Below are 20,961 nucleotides of genomic sequence, written 5' to 3'. Positions count from 1 at the left end.
CACCTGAGGCTCGCTGTCTCCACCCTTTGGATGAGCTTCAGAGGCACAGCTGCATGGAGATATAAAGGGACTTCCACACAGTGATCTAAAACTGCTGAAAACAGTCCAGAGGTACACAAGGAGGTGACCTTGAACAGAGGTCATCCAAATTTAAATCGGCTGAGGTTTTGGTTTCTTTATTGACCTGCTCTCAGAACAGTTTGATCGCATCTTGAAGCTTCATTGCTTTTCTTTTGGTTTGTATTGTTGCATCGTCGTCTTTGCGTTAGACTTGTGCATTGTTCAAGGTTTCATTTCAGTTCAGATTTTTAGCTGTAATTTTTTTGCATTCATTCTTGTTTTAAATGAAGCACGCACCTTTCCTTTGCCCCATCACTCACATTTTAGATCATGACTGTAAGAGGGCCCTTAAGCGAAAAGATGAATCTAGAAGTGAAAGTTTCAGTAGGTAACAACCTGTGGACGGATTAACAGTTGCAGCCTCTTTTGTCTCTGGATCTCTGAGGACCTGTAATGGGACCCGCAGTGACTGTTTCACAGCCAAAAACACCCAGTCCTGTCTGAATCTGAAAAAACTGCAATGCAGTGTTTAAGCTTGGAATCGTGCTAAATAATCAAGCTTGTAGTTATTGACCAAAATAACTGATTTTTTATTTATTTATTTTTTGTGTCCTCAGGAAACATTTTGTCTTCTCCCACCAAGTTCTGTAGACTCCACCCATCTGAGCCGCTCAAACTCATCTGTTTCACCTGTAAGCAGCTCACCTGTAGAGACTGTCAGCTGGCGACTCACATGAATCACAGGTACGGCGGGTCGGACACGTTCTTGTCCACTGAGGACGTCGTGTTTTTGGTAACATTTGTGTCATTCTGTCTGTAAACACGACAGCTTGAGAAGTTTTGAATGAACTCTGATTAACCTCTGTAGAGGTGCAGAGTGGGGTCATGTTAACAATCAGTTAAAGTCTGGCTCACATCCACCGAGGTCAGCTTCATGATTTATTGGTCAGAGATGGACCAAAACTTAGAAACTGTGACTCTTACAAGTGCAGTGTGCATTGCGCTGCCTCTGCGGAGATTTGCACTCTGAGTGCTTCTCGTTAAATTTAAAGTAGTTTTAGTGCAGAAATCTCGTCACGATACAGGCACGTTCATTTTGTGTGTTGTTGTCTGTCAGGTATCAGTTTGTCAGTGAGACGATGGTCACCCTGAAGAAGCAGCTGGACATGTACGCTCACTCGATCAAAAGGCAGGAGGACGCAGTGAGGCAGAGCACGCAGGACATGGAGACCAGGTACCGTTTCCAGAGATTCCTCTGAGCTTTGTTTCTGCACAAGCTGCTGATTTGGTTTACTTCCTGGAACGATAATGAATGTGTAATGAAGGCTCATCAACAGAAATATTCAGTTTGAAGAATGTGTCTTAAATTCATTGTGTTTTGTTAAGTGGCTATTAAAAATGCTTTTGCTGAACCTTGAATGTCCTGAATCTCCACGTGGTGAAGATCGCCACCTCATTTCTACTTAATAGAAGGCATCTGAATCCAAACTATTCCTTAAATGCTTGCTGTCCTGAGGACTTTGAGGCAAATAAAATCCCCCTCGTGCTTCTGTTGTGTTTCAGGCTGCAGCTGATCGAGCAGTCTGAGTCTCATCTGAGGACTCTGCTGCAGGAAGGATTCATCTCTTTTGCCAAGATTCTGAAAGCGAATATGATGAGCCTCCATAAAGACATGCAGGTAACCTACATCCGCTCGATTTCTGTACCAAAAAGAAAACCCAGCATATCAGGAAAAAAAAGATGAAACATTCAGAAAATACAGCATTTAAGAAAAAAACTGATTTCAGGAGACATAATGAAAGTGTGACCTTTCTGAAAATGTCACAAGGCTGTTGAAAGTGGAAACAAGGAAACAGAAAAAACGTAACTATATCTGTATCTCTGTTGTTTGATGGATCTTTTTTTATTTTTTAAATGACTCAAGTGACTGAAATTATTAGTTACTTCAGTTTTTAATCAGATTTTTTTCAGCTCTTGCTGCATTTTTTTAATTTAAATTTAAATTGAAGTGTTTCTGCTTCTGTGCTGTGAAGTTATTACAAGGAGTTAGAGTGGTTTACTCCTCAGCGTTGCCTTGAGTCTTATCTGTTGTTGCTCTCAGTATCAAATTTCACTCAGCAGTATGCTCCCACATTGTTGATAAAATATAAGAAATGTGTGTGTGTGTGTGTGTGTGTGTGTGTGTGTGTGTGTGTGTGTGTGTGTGTGTGTGTGTGTGTGTGTGTGTGTAGAAGGTGTATGAGTTGGAGTGTGAACAGATCCAGGGGAGGATGACGAAGCTGAAGCAGCTGCAGCAGAGTCAAAGTTCAGTGAAGGAAACTCTAGAAAAGGCTCGAACTCTGGCAGACCTGCCGTCGCTGCTCACACTCACAGTGCAGGTACGCCACAGTCGAGAAATATGCAGTCCTGAAGCAGTACTCATTATGTGATAACTTAAAGTGTAAAAGCATGCTGGGCACATTGACTGTCAAAAAGAATCTTTTTTATATATATATATATATATATATATATATATAGATATAGATATAGATATAGATATATAGATATAGATATATATAGATATATATATATATATATATATATAGATATAGATATAGATATAGATATATATCTATATCTATATCTATATATAGATATAGATATATATTTTACTATGCTGGATAACCTTTTATGATATTAGATTTAAATATCAAAGTGAAGTCCAGTGTGACTCCAGAATACTTGAACTGATTCGCAGTTTGTCGATCCTGCTCCTGTCCCTTTCGGTGCATCCACCCCCCCCCCCCCCCCCCCCCCACCCACCCCCCCCCCCCCCCAGCAGGCCACTGCGTAGAACAGGGCATCTGATACACATCCGATGATGGCCGTATCATCTGAGAACTTCTGTAGGTGGCAGTGGTCCGAGTTGTACCTGAAGTCTGAAGTGTACAGACTGAACAGACACTGAACACTGTGGCTCCTCCATTGTCCTCGAAGTGGCCAGAGATTTTTTTCATGTTTCTCCAGACGTCTCGGACTTTGTTATGTTGGAGCTGTTCCTCCATCTTCCTCCTGAAGCTCTCTTTGCCTCTCCGGATCTTGTATTTCACATCCTTTTGCACTCTCCTCAGTTCCTCCTTGTCTCCAGATCTGAAGGCCCTCTTCTTCTCGTTCAGCAGGGCCTTCAGCTCTGGGGTCACCCACGGTTTATTGTTGGAGAAGCACCGTACCTTCTTGGTTGGCACAGTGTTCTCCACACAGAAGTTCATGTAGTCTGTGATGCAGTGGGTGAGGGCGTCGATGTCCTCACCGTGAGGCCTGCAGAGTTCCTGCCAGTCTGTACATTCAAAACAGTCTCTCAGGGCCTCACTGCAGTCCTCAGACCACTTTCTTATTGTCTTCTTGGTGGGGGGTTTCCTCTTCACAATGGGGGTGTAGGTGGGGTGAAGAATGACCAGGTTGTGGTCTGAGTGGCCAAGCGGGGATAGAGGTGATGAGCTGTAAGCCTCCCTTGTGTTGGCAAACAGCAGGTCTAGAGTTTTATTGTCCCTTGTGTGGCAGTTAACATACTGGGTGAAGTTAGGGAGAGTGGAAGAAGGTGAGGCATGGTTGAAGTCCCCAGAGATGATAATCAGGGACTGCGGATGTGCCGTCTGTAACTGAGAGACGGTGGTGTGGATGTCCTCACAGGCTGCCGTAGCGTCGGCCGAGGGGGGATGTAAACAATTAACACAATAACATGTGAAAACTCCCGGGCCAGGTGGTATGGCCGAACGCTAACCACTAACAGTTCAATATCTTTGGTACAGCGCTGCTCCTTCACAGTGATGTGTCCTGGGTTACACCATCTCTCATTAACGTACATCGCCAGTCCCCCACCTCTCCTCTTACCACTCTCCCTCATGCTCCGGTCCGCTCTCACCAGCTGAAAGCCCTCCAATGTTACAACAGAGTCCGGTGTGTGGTCCGTGAGCCAAGTCTCCGTGAACAGCAGGAGGCTGCTCTGCTGGTACTCCCACTGCAGTCTTGGTAGCGCCATCAGCTCTTCCATCTTGTTGGGTAAAGATCTTATGTTACCCATGAGAATAGATGGAATGCTCGGTTTGTACCGTCTCCTCCTCTCCCGGTACTTCGTTCCAGCTCTGCATCCCCTCCCCCGACGCCGTAATTCCTTCGGAATCTCGGGTTGCTCCTCCGGGAGTACTCTCCTGTTGCACAGGGCTAACAGCTGATCCCGGCTGTAAACAATAGAGTGGCTCACCGGTTCTCCAGATGAAGTGGTGAAAAGTCCCAAAAAGAGTAGAAGGAGTGCCACTACTCTAATGAAACTTTGCAGGTCCATGGCGGGTTTGATATCCGATATAACTACGAAACTAAGAGTCTGAAAGAAAAACTTAAAACACAAGAAAAACACACAAGAAAGGGAAGTAACCTGGGAGCTGCAGTAACAGGCTGCCTACCGTGGCGCCATCTTGGAAATTATTAGTCATATCTGTTTGAATAGCACTGTGGAGACACAAGGTCATTCAGAGCGCGTTACACAATAAAAACATGTAAAACATATATCTACACGTCATGATATCAAACATGCACAAACAGTCATGACTGAAATGTAACAACTGTTAGAAGCAAAAAAACAAGACTGGGGTGTCCCATGTTCACAGATGTGTATTGTCTACGCTAATGTAGATGCGATCGTTATCACAAATCCAGGCCGTTTCCTCTACACCCTTTTTAAAAGCAATGTCAAAAGAGCGGCGAAACTATGACCCAGTCCTCTGATATTTGCCTTGAGGGCTGAAGTTCAACAAAGCCAGGCTTTCTTGTGTTAGCTGGCTTAACAAAACTTAAAGCCCAGTTGGAGATAGCGGTATTGTGACAGTGGTTATGAACGTTCTCTGCTTCAGGCTCTGAGCACGCTCACGTAAAAAGGGGCGCTTTGCATGTCATGTGACTCTTCTTCTGCACACAGTGCCACCTGCTCTACAATCACAGATGTTATCTGATGATGATGACACATTGATTAAAAAAGTCTATGAAAAACATTTAAAAAATGTACAACAATGAAATTAATGCTGCAGAAAATCATTAATCTGGTGATTTAGCACGAAGAAACATAAAATACAAGTTTTCGAATCCTGTGAATAATTTTAACACTGAGTGCACTCGAGGAAGGCACGAACCAACCTTTAGACTCCAGACATGTCAGAAAGGCCTGCTGAATGAATGAAAACTTAACAAAGGCACAACTGAATGTGCAGATTAAGACCCAGTTCATCCTTACATTTCTTTGTCCCAGATTAAATCTGAGATGAAGGCTCTTCTAGAGCAGGACTCAGATCCCCCTCTGAAAATGCCCGAAGTGAAGCTCATCACCAAGAAGGACTACCAGGAAACCTTCTCTGAACTTTGTAAGTCTGGCCCATTTATCTGCTTTTATGTTTTTGGATCTTCAGTTTTACAGCACGTTCAGTCTCCAAGCTGTCTGACTTGGATTTAAAAATAAAAGGCTGCACCCTCCTCCTCCTCCACTTCTCCTCTTCCTCCTCCTTGTGATGTAAAGGTAACAAACTGTAACTCAACATTGTTTCGGTTTCCAGGTAAACTTCACATTTCATGGATCCCCTTTTCTGTGCGGCCAACCTCGGATAAAAACACAGAAGCTACTGCCGTCCCTCCTCCCACCTCCACCTGTAACCCCATCTCCAGCACTGTGATGGACAGTACCTCCGGCTCTCCTTCACTTAATCCATTGCCAGCTTCCTCCTATGCTGAGTTTTCTCCCAAGTCCAGGAGATACTCCATTTCTTCCATCAACTCACTGATCTCCTCCAGCCCTTCAGCATCACCTGTTTCAAATGACTGTGTTGCTACACCCTCTCCCTCTCCATCTCCATCATCAAATTCATTTTCTGCCTTCAACAAATTTTCCTCCAACCTAACCCTTTACAATCTCCTCACAAAAGAACATATTGAGATACACCATCCAGTAAATCCTCAGTCTGCCTCCACAAGCTCCCAGTCTGGTCAGTTGAGTCATGCTCTTCCTCCAACCTCCACCTGTCCTACGTCCTCTAGCAGGCCCCTCCTCCCCTCCTGTAGTTCCTCAGGCACTCCAGCCAGCCATGCCTCTCCTTTGTGCACGCTCTTATCTAGTCATCAGCATTTCCCCTCGTCCTGCTCCTCCTTCAGCTCCAGCTCCTCTCCCTCCGTCACTTCTTCTGCTCATCCCTCTACTTTTCCACTGCCCACTGACCCCATCATTCAAACTGGCAAAACTTTGAACTGTAAGGCACCAGTTACCATCGGCGCTCTCCCTTCACAATCAACATCCCTGTCTGATCGGTTGAGTGTTCTGCCATCCTCCACAACCTCCAGGCTTCCCTGTCCCTCCGCCATCACTCATTCCATCTCCACCCATCCAGTACCCACTGGCCCCATTAAAACTGGCACCACCTCAGGCATTCCCACTCCCGTTACCATCACTAGCTCTTCTTCACCGTCAGCATGTTTGTCCAGTCAGTTGAGACTTCCTCTATCCGCCACCTCCTCCTCTCCTTCCACCTCCAGTTCAATGTTCACTGGCTCCATCGCCCAAACTGGCCCCTCTTCAGACATTAGCACACCTGTTGGCACCAATAGCCTCTCTTCACCATCAGCACATTTAACCAATCAGTTGAGTCTTCCCCCTTCAGTTTCCTTATCCACCACTCTTTCCACCTCCACCTGTCCAGCAGCCTCCACCAGGCCTCGTTTCCAAACTCCCAACACCAGTGTTACTAACATAGTTGTTCCAGATAGTTCCAAAAGTCACCCTTCAGTTGAGCTTGTGTCCTGCAATCAGTCTAATCTCCCTCTTTCCTCCTCCATGTGTCCCTCATCTGTTGCTCCTCCGACCGTCTCTTCCACCCAATTGGCACCTTTCTCTAAAATCCTCTCCAGGAAGGCTGGAGCACCTGTTCAGATCAGCAGTTTTTCTACATCGCCGCGTGCCTCTCCAAATCAGTTTAAGCCTCTCTCTACACCTTCGTCTGTGGTGTTGGCATGTTCTACAACCACCTCCTCCACCACACCTCCTAAATTCATCTCCACCTGTCCTGCGTCTTCTTGCAGCCCCCTCCTCCAAACAGGAAACTCCAAAAACACTAACTTACTTGTTCCAGTCAACACTTTCTCATCTACCTCTTATCCCACTGCTTCCTCCTTGGTAAACTCCTCCACCAACCCACCTGTCTCCACCTTTTCTGGTCTGACCAACACTAACACTGCCTCACTTGTTCCAGTCAGGATTCCTTCAACTCTTTGGAATTCCTCATACACTTCGTCGTCTATAGCTTTCACACACACCTCCTCTGCGACCCCGCTCACCTCCACCTCTTCTGCAATGCCCCATGGCTCCCTCCTCCATACTACTTACTCACTTGTTCCATTCAACCATCTTAGTACTTCACAGATCTTTACTACCACTGTTACTCCTACCTTGTCTTCCTTCATCAATTCTCCCGCCTCTGGTAACAGTAGTTCATCTCCCACCTATTGGTTCCTCCCCAAAACTAATGCCTCCAGGGCCTCAGTTAAGTGTTTAAGCATGCTGCCTCCTGGCTCCACTTTCCCGCTGTCAGCAAGTCAGTCTCTTCCCACCCTTCAACCTGTCCAACCATTACAGGTTCTGAACCAAACAGTTGGTCCCCACCAGAACCAGCCCACAATTGTCATGCTAACCAACACTCAGAGTACGTATCAGGTGCTGCTCAATGAGGCTGCTGTCTTCAAGCTACCTGATAATCATGCTTCCCACCTGGCCATAATGCAGAAACCAAGTGGCCTCAAGGAAAGCACAATCACAGAAGTGAGTCCAGAGACTTCCGGTGGAAACTCCAGTTCTGATGGCCCGAGCAGCACGTTGCCATCAAATCAACAAACCCTGGAAGATAAGAGCCCAGCTGTACCCAGCAGCCCATTGGCCCCTCTTCAGAAACTTGATTCTGACAGCACACTTTATTCCTCCTCCTCTGGGGAACAAAATCAGCAGATTCCGGTGGTGGACTCTGTGGTTGACTCTCACTGTGATAACAGCATGCAGCATACGGAGAAGGCACAGGAAACTAAAGAAACCAAACACAATGCTGTCATCTCTGAAGAAACAAAACTGACCCCCTTTCTTTCTGAAGAACCTGAAAGCAACCCTTCTGCACTGGAGACTTTAGACGAGGAGAGTGAAGAGGTGAGCGCTGTGATTGGACAGCAGGACTTCAGTCTGAGTCAGTGGCAGCCCAAAGTGTCTGTGTTAAGACTGCCTCTGTCCCTGCCAAGTTCTGGCCAGCCCCTTCCCAGTTTTCGTCTGTTGCCCGGAGAGACTGAAGATGAGATTTACCTGGAGGAAATGAGTGAGGACTCTCAGGTAGGACGTCACGTAGGATGTCTGTTTAATCAAGGCAAAATTTAGAAGTTCGGATTATAAAATTAACCTGTTAGCTTGAAGGTGTCCAGCTGAGACTACTGCTGTTCTGCTTTGTTACAGTCCGACACTGATGACGGGTCAAGCGACAAAGAAGATTTCAAAAGGCCTTTATCATCTCCAGACTCTCCTGTGACCCTGGAGATACTTCCCTGTTCGGTTTGTGCGTCACCCGGCACTTCGATCATCTGCTCAGCCTGCGGTCGAGGATACCACAGAGACTGCCACATTCCTCCTGTCGGACCTGACTTTTGGTGAGAATCCAAACAAGTTTTGTCCTTTTGCTCCTTTAACACGATGAATGTCTGTGCACTGAAATTTAACAAGAGTATTGAAAGTAAGTCTTAAACTCAGTCTGAGGGTTTAACCATTTTGTGTTTCTATTTAATTATTATAAATTAGGCTCAAAACTTTCCAGACATGGTTCATGTTCAGAGCCCATGAACAACATCAACCTGCTCTTCCTGATTGACTTTTTACACCTGCAGAAAGTGTTTGCTTTGAGCAGCTATAATATCAAAAAAAAAAGTGGAAATGAAACACACTGGCCTCTACATCCTGTTGTCTGTTTGTTCGTCTTTGCCGTGCAGGTCCGAGTGGATCTGTTCTTTATGTCAGGACCTGTCAGACCCTTCAGACCCCTACAGCGCCAAGAGAATTCAGAGTACCAGCCTCAGTCTGCAAAGCCAAAGGGTCAGTCTGGTCACAAACTCTCCAGTCAGTGTTCCTGTTGTCTCAATTTCATTTGCACTTGCAGTGTGTGTAGGAAAAAAACCCTTTAGGAAATGCACTGAAATTTTAACAGAAAGATTAACATCACAAGGGGATGACAGTCAGCCCGATCATCCTTTTTCTGTGTCAAATCTATCAGTCTTATCAGAACAAAGAGATCAGAAACACAATGGAATTATTCCATGTGAAACCTTTCTTCAGTGTTAAAAGTATTTTGGCTGTAATTATCATGATAAGGATTGGAAAAAGATTTGATTAAAGTTGCTGATCAAGTGATCAAACATACAGAGATCCATCTGGTCTCAATGAGCCATTGAATGACTTAAAAGATACTTAAGCTTCCAGTTAGGAGATAGAAAGATCAGCTGCTTACCACTGAAAAGTTCATAGACTGACCACGATGCAGTGGTCGAACTTGACCAAATGTGTTTTATTTTTGGACGTAGTCTCCCCCTGCGGTCCACACAGTGGTATAGAAGCTCTCATCCTGACCCTCAAAAAAGTCCTCAGCAGCAGAGATGGTCTGATCATCGGTCTGATACTGCTTCCCAGCCAAGTGTTTTTTATTTCATGTTGAGGAACAGAAAATAGTCAGATGGTGCAAGATCAGGAGAATATGGATGGTGATCAACCAGCTCAAATACCAGTTATGCACAGCAGCCACTGCAGCCACAGACTTGTGTGCAGGAGCGTTGTCCTGGTGAAACAGGACCCCCTTCGTCAGTTTTCCAGGTCGTTTTGACTTGCTTGACTTTCACAGCTGTCTCAGCAAGTTGGCATTGTGCTCTCCATTGATGGTGTGGAGACCACCACCTTCCCTGCTGATGACACCACCTTGGCCTTCTTTGGTGGGGGAGAAGGTGATTTTTTTTTCCACTGCATGGACTGCCGTTTGGTCTCTGGCTCAAAGTGGTGACCCCAACATTCATCTTGGGCAAGGAAACGTTCATTAAAGCCGGCTGGATTTGCTTCAAAAAGTGCCAAGTTCACCTGCGACATGACCAGCCTGGTGTGCTTTTGATCAGGTGTGAAGTCGTAGCACCCCCCCCCCCCCCCCCCCCCCTTCGTAACCCTCTAGAATTTAGCTGCCCACTTTTGGACAGTTGATAAAGCTGGAGCATCATCCCCTAATATTTGATAACACCACGGTGCCAAATTTAATCTGTTTTTACAAAATGTCTCTAGTACTACTTCTCCAAGTCCTCAATTCTGTATCCAGTTTGGGTTTAACTGGAAAGAAAAGATGCAGTTGGCATCAGTAAATGTTGAATTTATGGCATGCCAAATATACTTACTGTATGATAACTCCTTCTTAGTCAGCCTATGAATTTTTCAGCCCACCCTCATATTTTCTTCCCTCATTAGTCAGAAGGAATCTGTTTGTGTTGATTTGTTTTTAAACCTTTGTGTGGATTTTGTGTGTTTTTCAGAGGTGTGAGAGTCTCGTTCTGTACCTGAAGGTTGAAGTCTGCAGTCGATGCTCTGAGGTCAGTTTTCCTCCAGTGATTTTAGCACTTTTACCAAATCTCCAGCCATGCTGCCCTGTTCCAAACACACAAGTTTGTCACTGTGAGTGGGTTCAGTGAGTAAATGAATGGATCTGTAAAAGGCACACACATCAAAATTTATTTTGAATGTTTTCATATCATCTTTTGTTTTATAGTCAACAAAAGAGTGACTGAGCTTGGATGAGCTCTCATGACGTCTCAGGTCTTAACTAACTCGTCATGCTTCATAAGGAAAGGCCCAATGATACGAACTTTACCTCCACCAAGGAGCTCATGTTTGTGTGTGTGTGTGTGTGTGTGTGTGTGTGTGTGTGTGCGCGCGCGTGCTTTTCTGTCTGTAAACACGATAGCTCAGAATTTTTAAAATTCTGATAAAACTCTGTAGGGCTGCAGAGTGGGGTCACATTAACAATCCGTTAAATTCAGGCTTAGCTCCACTGAGGTCTTCAAGGTCAAATAAGGTCAAGCTTTCATAAATTGTCTTTTATCTTTAAAACGCTTCTTAAACTTCTGCTGCCTTTGTTTGCATTGGCAGCATTTAGGAAATGGTAGTGTTATATGGTGGTTCTAAATATCACATTATAGCTTGCATCCAAACAGGTCACATTTGACCTCTGACCTGCATTTCACATCTGCTTTCCTTTAAGGTTGACCCCAAACTGCATTTTTATCTTTAAAGAAAGTGTCAAGAGAAAGAGAATGAGCTGCCTGTTAGAAATATACTGCAGTATAATATTATATAATGAGCTCAAGTTACTCATGCTCCTACATAATGTTTGCGTAATCAAAGGTCTGCCATTCTACAGCAGTGTTTGTTATTGCATCAGGAGAGGCCTCTCCCTACACATTTTACAGTGCTGGTATCATCACTTATCTCCAGAGGCGGCAAAAATACTGACATTCTGTACTTAAGTAAAAGTAAAAAAGTACAGACTCTGAAATGTACTCAAAGTAAGAAAGTAAAAGTAGCTCTTTGGAGGACGTTTCTACCTGCTATTTTTGTGTAAAGCTAACTGAACATCATTATATATTATTGTAGTAATATAAAATAATACATTAGAACAAAAATGTTATTCCAATCTAAATTTTAATCCTAATGAATGCACTCAGCTTTAATGTAGGACACAAACTGTGAAAGTGAATTTAAACACAGCTCTATTCTCTGTGTCCTCCATAGTAGAGGGTGACTGTGCCTCCACCTAAACACCAACATGAGGATACTCAGGGGTTACAGTGGCATTCAGAAGGTGGAGGAACCCTAAGATCAGCTGTAGTGGCTCTGCATGGGGAGAAGAATCACAGCTTTCTATTGTGAGCTGCAGTAAATGATGTTGGTGTGCAGGCTGTGATCAGCTGACCTGCTGCTGCTCTGAGGTTTACTGCTCTGTGTGGATGAACTGAATTCACAAAGATGTAAGCCAGTATTTCACAGCTCTCTGAGCTGATCTCCATCCCCTACACTGACAGCATACAGGCTGCATAAATGTTGGATTCAGTGAATGAATCTCAGCATCAGCAGCTTTGATTCAAACTCATCTCTGCTGCACTGATGTAACCTGTAACTCTGACCATCAACACAGCCTCTGTGCACCAACACAGAGCTTTACTGTAAATACAGTACAACAAGCTGACCTGTTTATTACGTACTAAACTGCAGCATTTTCATAGAATCTTTGAATTACACAAAGTCAGCATACTTCAGTTTGTTTTCCAGTCCTTACCTTTAAATCTAACCTCTCTTCTTCCTCTCCTGTCCTCTTTCTCCATCTCTGAGTGAACTTCTCTCTCTTTGCTCTCCCTGAAATACAGCAGCTCTTCTTTTAGCTAGCAGACGCACTGTGTGACAAACTGCACACACTTTGTGTGTTTGCTGATATTTGTTGAGCATTTAGAAATGTTGTATTTACCTGCCACACGTTACTCCCTTCATGCTCGTTCCTCTTCAGTAGCGCTAGCTAAGCTGTTTATGTGCCGCGAGCATAACTTACGGACTCGGTCCGGCCCGCTGTGACCCCTGATTATAGCGATATAAATGAGACATTAATTATATGGGTTTGCGCATTAAATAAATAATTAAATAATCCCTTTGTAACCGATAAGCCTCGGTGATGGAGGATACGCCAGTACGATTGTCTCTTATGTTATTATTCCTCCGTTTAGGCTCAGATCGTTGGATGTTTGACGGAAACGCAAACTTCTCTCTGACGTGTTAAAAAGTAACGAGTCTGTTTGGAAATGTAAGAAGTAGAAAGTACAGATACTTTTGTAAAAATGTAGGGAGTAAAAGTAAAAAGTACTCAGAAAAATAAATACTCAAGTAAAGTACAGATACCTAAAAAATCTACTTAAGTACAGTAACGAAGTATTTGTACTTCGTTACTTCCCACCCCTGCTTATCTCACGTTCTTGAGTCTGTGAAGCTTTGGGAAAAACAAACAAACCCTGGAGCAAACAGCAAATTCCATCACAGACTGAGATTCACAGACTCGGTGTATTCAGCACTGACTGAGTGCAGATACATTTGCCTGTACCCCAAAATTCCAGTCCAGACTTGTTTGATGTCTGTTACCTTCCAGCACAGCGCATAATTGTCACGGCTCGGCTGTGTGGCAGGCAAACACAGGACTCTGAAACAAATAAACTAAATGTAGGCTTTACTGCCGCAACTCACAAAACACAAAACATAACCCAGTCTGGGCTTAACCTGGGAGACAACATAGGAAACACACACAGTGTGACGGAGGACGTAACAAAGAACAGGATAGATGAAAAGAGCAGAGCAGGCAAAGAACGAGGAGCCTTTAGCAGTAGAAGTAGTGAACATGCAAGGTGCTCAGACTTTTGGTTTAGGACATCTTCTCATTTTTTTTTTATTGTTTTATAAAATGTTGATTACAGTAAATAAAAAAAACTGGAAATGTGAAATAAATAAAACGTATTTAAATTGTTGCAGAAATTTGCTGGATGCCTTTTTCAACATGAGCTCATCTTTGTGTCCACGTTAACAGGAGCCAGCGTGTCTCTTTCTGCTCTCAGATTTAAACTCTGTAATTGTGTGTGAGTGTGTGAAGATCACTGTGAGCCAGCACAAGGCTCCCTCTGTGCAATAACAAAGGAAGTTCCTCTTTGATTGGTCTGTGTTAACCTTCACCACCAGCCAGCATCAATACTGAGACTTGACGCCTGCTGACTGAGCCGGTTACACCAGCAGGTGGCGCTCCTTTCTGATCACGACGATGAAGATGATGATGATCTGTTCTGTTTCAGTTTGGAGGTTTGTCTCGCCTGAAGCTGATCTCGGACCGTCTGACCCTCCGTCGCCCTCCTCCGTATCAAACGGCCGCACAGCTCGTCTCCGACATGTGGGCTTTGTTCACAGACGCCTCACAGGTACGCACAGGCAGAAATAAATTATTCACACTCTACGTGTGGAGTAAAACACAAAGCCTAATTAATTCTATTCATTATGATTTTAACGAGGTCTTTAATGATTTTTCTTGTTAAACCAGTGAAACCCTAGGGAGGTTAAAAATGGCTCTCGAGCTTGACTCTGAGGGGAGTTTGGGCACGCTGGATAGAAAGGTCTGAATGATGTCACGATGATCCTTGGGTCAATGAGCTGCACTGTGGAGAGGACACAACGCTGTGTGACAAACACCTTCCTGCTGCTCAGTTTTCTACCTGTTACTGTTTTCACTCCGGCCTGTTATTAATGAGTCAGTTGTGTTTGGGTCAAACAGCTGAAGTGGCTAAATGCCAGATTTCACACTCAAAGCTGTGAAAGAAATCGCAGTAAAATGTGACGTGCTTAGTGACGTCAAATCATGTTCAGGTGGATTTTTGTATTTTTGTGTATTGAAGGGAATAACTGCAGGCAGAGGTTACAAAATGTACCTTTAACTTTCACCACTAGGTGGCAGCGTTTTACCAGAAAATACAGGATTTGCGCTGAGATCAGGGTGGTGCAGCGAACAGTGGGCTCAGCCTTTCTGTGGAGTTTGTGTGTCCAGTGGTCCAAAGATGAGCCAGTGAAGCTGAGTGTTGATCTAAACTGGCTGTAGGCGGATGTGACAGTCTCTCACTTTCTGTTGGCTCTGTGATGGACCCGCAACCCGATCAGGTGTTCCCCGCCTCTCACCCTATGACGCCTGTACCTGAAGCAGAAAGCTGATGGAGCTCTAATATGATTGGCTCCATCCTGGGTCGATACTGGCCTGATGTTTGCTGTAAACATGTTTGTGATAGTCTTTAAGTGCCTCTTAGAACACTTGAGTTTCCTGAATCATCTTCACTCACTGCCTCAGAAAGCTGAACATCAGGATGATCCATCACTGCTTTTTGTTTTGTTGTTTTCAGGACGCTGAGTTGAACAAACTGCAGGAAAGTTTCCAAAAAAATTTGGTGGAAACTTTGGGCCCAGTGGTCCATCCTTCACTCCTGACCGCACCAACGCCGAACCCACCACCTGCCGCAGGCTGTGCAGACGGCTCACAGCACAGCGGAGAAGAAAAGTCGGAGAGCTCAAAGGTTGAAGAGGAAGAAGAGTTAATACCGGGATCCAAACTGAAAGACTTCAGGAAGAGGCTGAGAGACTTTCTGGATCTGAAGGGAAGTTCAGGAACAAAGAGGGCAAAGAGAGAGGACGAGTGAGGAGGATTTGATTACCAACAAAACTGATGCCAAACAGCTGCTTTCCTTTTGGACCTGTGGATGTACAAGTGACCTCAGCAAACAGTATGATTAGAAATTCTTTACATACATAATAAAGGAGAAAGAAAGCAAAGAAAAAGTTCCTGTCAGAGTTTCCTCTAGCAGCCTGATGTCTTTATATGTCATTAACCCAGAGATTTAATGCAGTGTGAATACGGGACAGTGGCGAACAGACTTGCAGGCGATTAGTTATGTGTGATTAGGTGACTTTAATTGTGTAATTATTTGACTGAACTCTACATGTGACTGAAATCGACTGAAAAAAGGAATACAGAGTTTACGAGTCAGAAACATGAAGACGGCTCCAAAAATGGTGGAAAAGAAAAAATGAGACAATTTCACAAAACAAGTTCTGTAAAAAAAGAAAAGAAATGCAGACTGATTTTCATTGTCAGGAAGCAGCCAAATCCACCAGATCGGGCAAGCAGCGGAGCCGACGTCGGGGTGCTTCTACAAACGGCAGTGGTGCTGAAGGCTGTCTCGAGGTGCACGAGGAGAATTAAACCTGGAAAGGTCTTTGACTTTTTCAGACCTGTTCCCGTAAAAGATAAAAAGTAGCAGACATTAAAGTAAGAGAGAGGATTAGATTTAGTTTCATTTCACAGCATGAAAAAGTCTCATTTCTAGTTAGAAGCTCAGTAACTTTATAAAGCACTTTCAGACACGGTTACCATTTGCCTTACGTTAAAACCCCTGCAGGATAAAGGAGCATGAAATCAGGCCACTAAATGAAATCACATTATCTCCCACGCCTGCAGGAAGGACCTGCACAAACACAGCCGATAGCTGGAGTCGGTGTAGCAGTAAAATATTTCAGAACCTAGAAAGATTTCTCTTTATGCTGTTTTTTTTTTTTATCTCAACATAAAAGCAAAGTTTGAGTCATAAACTCCAGCTGCTTCCAAACTACAAAAACATTAAGCTTGGCCTTCGTTTCTGAGCTGATCTTCTTCCAGCTGCAGTCCACGAGATATTTACAGCTTCATGGCTGTCCATGTGGTCCAGCACCAGTTTGTGAACAGTTTTCATCAAACATACACTTTGATCATGCAGTATGAGCGCTCTGACTCTAATTTATGAACATTAACGATGATTTGTCTGTACGTTTAGGTCATTGTCGGGGATCACGGGCTTCTCATTTTAGTGCCTTCTTTAAAGTAAATGTAACAAAGTCCCACTGTGTCAGATTGTGACCATTGTGACTGTTAAAAATATTCATTCAGACATGAAGCCCTCAGGATACATCTCTGAACAAGGCTTTACCTTGTTATTGATTATGGAGCACTTTCATTGCAGTAATGGTACTTTTACTTGTATTTGAATACTACCTGGTGAGGTTTGCCAGCTGAGGCAGCTTATCAGCCGTGATGTGTTCTCACTTCAGTATCTCCCTAAAGGCTGAGGTCTCCAGGGAACAGTGTAAAATTCCCGTTGTTGATGTTTACAGCTTGAACAGTTTCTGGTGTGTGAGGCGAGTTTTCTCTTCGACAGCAGCTCCTTCGTTTCCTCTGGCATGCTTGATGCGACTTTTATTGATAACTGATGTGCTTACAGGTGCTTTTTGTGTTTTCTGTTGAATTCCCTGCAAATTTAAGTGCATGTGGACAAACTTTTTCTTTCTTTCTTTCTTTCTTTTTTTTTTTTTAAATGAATGACTTTGCATCTATGACCAGTCTTTACTGTGTACGTATAAATCAGATCAGCTCTTAATACATTTTATGTGAATGTCTTTATTTTCATGTCAAATCTATCAAATCAAATATTCTGTGCCATCTGCTGTGAATGAGGGAGCAGCTAACAGAGGCTTTATTTATCTGTCAAGATGTTGATAGGATGGTTATTTACATTTCTTTGTATCCAGAAAATGTTCCTGGGGAAAACAAATGTGCTTTTAAACAAAACTCCTGAAAATGATTCAAAATTAAACTTTCTGCATGAAGTTCCAGCAATGAGCAGAAATCTGCTATTCAGGTCTAAATGTTTAACATCCCTCCTTTGATAATAAATTAAATGGTTCCGCCAAGAAAATTCAGGTCAGTTAAATTCTGCTGATAAAGTTTGAGAAAATAGAAAAGAAGGTGGTTCAGATGGAGACCAGCAGGTGGAGCCAAAGAGACAAAAAGGGCAGCTTTTCTTTCAGTCATTGATGTTTTGACCAAATCTGCAGCTCTGTCTCTGCAGCACACAGTAAGTCTTCCCTGACTGTAACCCTAAATTGCAGAGACGTCCTGAAATGTCCCCACAATGCAAAACTGTCCCCATAATGTAGAGATGTCCTAAATGTCCTCACACTGCATATAGGTCCTAAACTGTCCCAACAATGTAGAAAGGTCATAAATGACCCCACAGTGCAGCATGGTTGTTTTGGTGCAAAAATAGTCTAAAATAGTCCCACAATTAGAAGTCCTGAAATGCCCTCAAAAAGACACCAACAGAAGCACGTACACTCCAGTATCTCCTCATCTGCCTCGTTACTGCTGCTGGTTCAACATCTTCCAATAAGACTTCAGATAAGAACTCTCCACCAACCAGAGACTGCAGTCACATTGTGGGCCTTGACTGCCAGCTCTGAGGCCCCGCCCTCATAGTGTATATAAAGACCGAGCTCTGGAGCAGGACCTCCAGATCTTTGATATCTGTTATAAGCAGAGCCTGAACTGATTCCTGATGGTGGTACAGGAGAAAAGCCGGGTGGAGATGATGGAGGGAAACCAGCAGAGGGTGGAGGTGAACATCCTGCTGCTCGGCGCTCACAATGTCGGCAAGTCCGGTGAGCAAAGATGAAATGAATTCCTGTTCAGAGTATTTGCTCGTCGTTTTTCTCAGATGCATCATTTTGTGTTTAGTTCTGAAGTGTTTTCAGATGTAAATGGAATCAGAATTATTTTATTGAATCAAAAATATATTTATAATATCTGGTTCATGTTTGTTTCTGTTCTTAGAAGCTGAATTCTCTTTAATGGTGTTTTTTTTTTTTTTTTCTGTCTCTAGCTCTCACCGTCAGATTTCTGACCAGACGATTCATCAGCGAGTACGGTGATATCGGTGAGACCTCCATCTGTTTAGTCAGAGAAAACATTCACCATCAAAATGCATTTCATTTTTTCAGTGTTATTTATGTTTCCACTGTATTTCTTGTTATTTCAGAGTCAGTTTACAGCCGAGTCGACAGAATTGATGGGCAGGAGATTTGCTTCAACATCTGGGACTCTCAGTACACACAGGTAGGTCCCCACCTGGCTGCACCGCAGATACACACACACACGTTTCCAGCACTTTGGAGGCCTTTACATTGACTTACATTCATTTCCCAGAAAAGGATTTCACTCTAAAATGTGATCATTTATATTAAAACAATTTTATTTTTTTTTTTTGGTTCTCAAATCGTGGCTGAGCAAACAGATTAGAAGTACAACAAGAATCACATCAGTGCAAGAGCAGTCCATATAGGCAGGTGTAATCAGTGGACATCAGTATCCAGGCACCAAGGACACTGCACGTTCCTATGGTAGCAACTTATCAATAATCAGTCCTGCCCTTAAACCCTATCCTTCTTTATTACCCTTTATGTGTCAAAATGGGTCCATGAGTAACAAAATAAACATCGTGTTGTACAGAATAAGACTTGAAACTAGTGATTGTGACTTTAACCTCATCAGAAAGGTGTTTACTGAGGTCACAGATCAAATAAGCAGTGGGGTCATTTTCTAATAGAGTTCTATACAAAGAGACCTCAGAAGAGTCGCCCCCTGATGGTCATTAGAAAGAATGCAGGTTTCAGCTTTCAGTCAGCTCGGAACCTTGTTGCATAGATTTGCATATTAAAGAGGTTAAAAAAAGAAAAGCAACTCACATTAATAATGATGTGTGAGTACTTGACCTGTTTGTGTTGTGGTTTTCAGTGTTTGTGCATCTGCTTTCCCTGCAGGCTGGAGAGAAGAGTCCCTCCATCAGTGACAAACAGCTGCACTGGGCTGACGGGATGATCCTGGTCTACAACATCTGTGACCGCAGCAGCTTCGATGTCGTCCAGCAGCAACTGCAGCAGATCCGTCGCAGCCGGAAGCCGTCATCTGTCCCCATCATCATCGTAGCAAACAAACGGGACCTACAGCGGCACCGCAGCGTCTCTGGAGAGGAGGGACGGCTGCTCGCTCTGTCCCAACACTGCGGTTTCTTCGAGGTGTCGGCGGCCGAGACGTACCACGGCGTCCTGCTGGTGTTTCACCGACTGGTTGACCTCGTGAAAGAGACCCGAGCGATAAGAAAGAGCACGGCCGGCGTCCGAGGGATCGTCAGGAGCGTGTCGGCAGTGTTTGGAAAGAAACGGGCGGAGTAGATTCAACATGCAAAGGTTATTTTTGGTGAGTCTGATGAGGTGATGGCATCAGAGTGAGAACTTCCTGTCAGATGCCTCCTGAGAAAAGTCGAAGGTCAGATACGAGATGGACCGAGGAGGTTGAGAGCACGATTCTTTGTTTGAAGGTTGACGATAAAGCTGGTCAAAGAAAAGTTGTGTGAGAGCAAAGAGGGGCAGCTGGAGCTGAAGACCTTCAGCCGAGCTCGCAGGGAGGCGATAAATATCTGTTTTATCAGACACTGGCATGAAGTTTGCTTCATCTTCCTCAGAGGATGAATCCTAATCACCCTGGTGGTCCTCTGACTCTTCCAAGGAGAAAAGAGTTTTAACGTCCATCAGATCAACTGAGCAGCTGGCTCCACAGAGGAAGAATCCAGTCGACTGCGGTCATCTAACCTCTGATTTTCAGTCATTCTGGTTCCCGTTCCAGACGACTGGCCTATTTTTAACATTAATGGTGTCCAGATGATGATGAGTATTAAAATGTCACATAGGGCTCAGGGATATGTGCCCTGCATAGAAACAAATTGTGCTTCAGTGCCATCATGGGGCCAACACTTCAATGTGTTCCATTCTTTGGTTTATGACCAAATGTGTGCAATAATACAGACTGTAGCGTTTGCCTTGTGTATAAGCGTAACGAGCATAAAACATATTTACCTTATTGCCTGAAAACATTTTAAAAACTCTGATCCTTGGAAACATCTGAAATCATGAGGACGCTGCAGCCTGTTGGACTTTTAGTGTCGTCAAAGTTTTGAGAGTTTTTAATTCATCAGTTAATTACATTTCTGTTGGATTAAAAACTGGTTTAAATGTGTATTTGCTGACTATCTGTTTTTTTTCTGGCTGTGATTTAAAACTTTGTTGGTTTTCATTGTTTCAAACTAAACATCAGAGACGTTTCGGGGTTTCTGCAGGTTCCCCCAACCCTACATTTACACCTTCTGGGACGTGCAGAAATCGTGGGGTCAATCTTTAACTCCTGACTGTCTGAGTGTTTTAGAACGCCCCAAACTCCATCTGTTTCAGTGGCCTGGTGTCACAGCTGATGCCAGATATCTGGGATATACAAGAATAAAAGAACTGCACTGTAAAATGTGTGTCGGTGAATGAAGGCTGCTTCTTTTTGTAAATAAATCTATTTATTCAGA

The 20,961-nt window shown here is 43.9% G+C and overlaps 2 protein-coding genes across 2 annotated transcripts in view; both read left to right on the top strand.

The window, feature by feature from the left end:
• Nucleotides 1-18,119, top strand: part of trim33l (tripartite motif containing 33, like) — a 26,651-nt gene extending 8,532 nt beyond the window's left edge. The window contains exons 4-14 of the mRNA XM_030750238.1: nt 678-804; nt 1,178-1,294; nt 1,624-1,738; nt 2,292-2,438; nt 5,339-5,450; nt 5,640-8,440; nt 8,561-8,751; nt 9,088-9,190; nt 10,660-10,716; nt 14,005-14,127; nt 15,094-18,119. Coding sequence (XP_030606098.1) covers nt 678-804; nt 1,178-1,294; nt 1,624-1,738; nt 2,292-2,438; nt 5,339-5,450; nt 5,640-8,440; nt 8,561-8,751; nt 9,088-9,190; nt 10,660-10,716; nt 14,005-14,127; nt 15,094-15,387 — 4,187 coding nt within the window. The 3' untranslated portion in view covers nt 15,388-18,119. The remainder of the gene's footprint in view (nt 1-677; nt 805-1,177; nt 1,295-1,623; nt 1,739-2,291; nt 2,439-5,338; nt 5,451-5,639; nt 8,441-8,560; nt 8,752-9,087; nt 9,191-10,659; nt 10,717-14,004; nt 14,128-15,093) is intronic.
• Nucleotides 18,115-20,961, top strand: LOC115794647 (ras-like protein family member 11B). The gene is made up of 4 exons (XM_030750265.1): nt 18,115-18,217; nt 18,439-18,492; nt 18,595-18,671; nt 19,376-20,961. Exons 1-4 carry the CDS (start codon nt 18,115-18,117, stop codon nt 19,784-19,786), a joined length of 645 nt encoding a protein of 214 aa, XP_030606125.1. The 3' UTR covers nt 19,787-20,961.

The sequence above is a fragment of the Archocentrus centrarchus genome, chromosome 16, assembly GCF_007364275.1.
Source record: "Archocentrus centrarchus isolate MPI-CPG fArcCen1 chromosome 16, fArcCen1, whole genome shotgun sequence".
NCBI lineage: Eukaryota > Metazoa > Chordata > Actinopteri > Cichliformes > Cichlidae > Archocentrus > Archocentrus centrarchus.
The sequence above is the reverse complement of the archived record's forward strand: the minus strand, read 5'-3'. Positions and strand labels throughout refer to the sequence as shown.

What these genes read in the sequence shown, in the direction of transcription:
- LOC115794647 (XM_030750265.1), top strand. Translation starts at nt 18,115, where the DNA reads ATGGTGGTACAGGAGAAAAGCCGGGTGGAGATGATGGAGGGAAACCAG. An exon ending in TCACAATGTCGGCAAGTCCG is followed by an intron (nt 18,218 to 18,438) that starts GTGAGCAAAGAT and finishes TTCTGTCTCTAG; the next exon opens with CTCTCACCGTCAGATTTCTG. An exon ending in CAGCGAGTACGGTGATATCG is followed by an intron (nt 18,493 to 18,594) that starts GTGAGACCTCCA and finishes TTGTTATTTCAG; the next exon opens with AGTCAGTTTACAGCCGAGTC.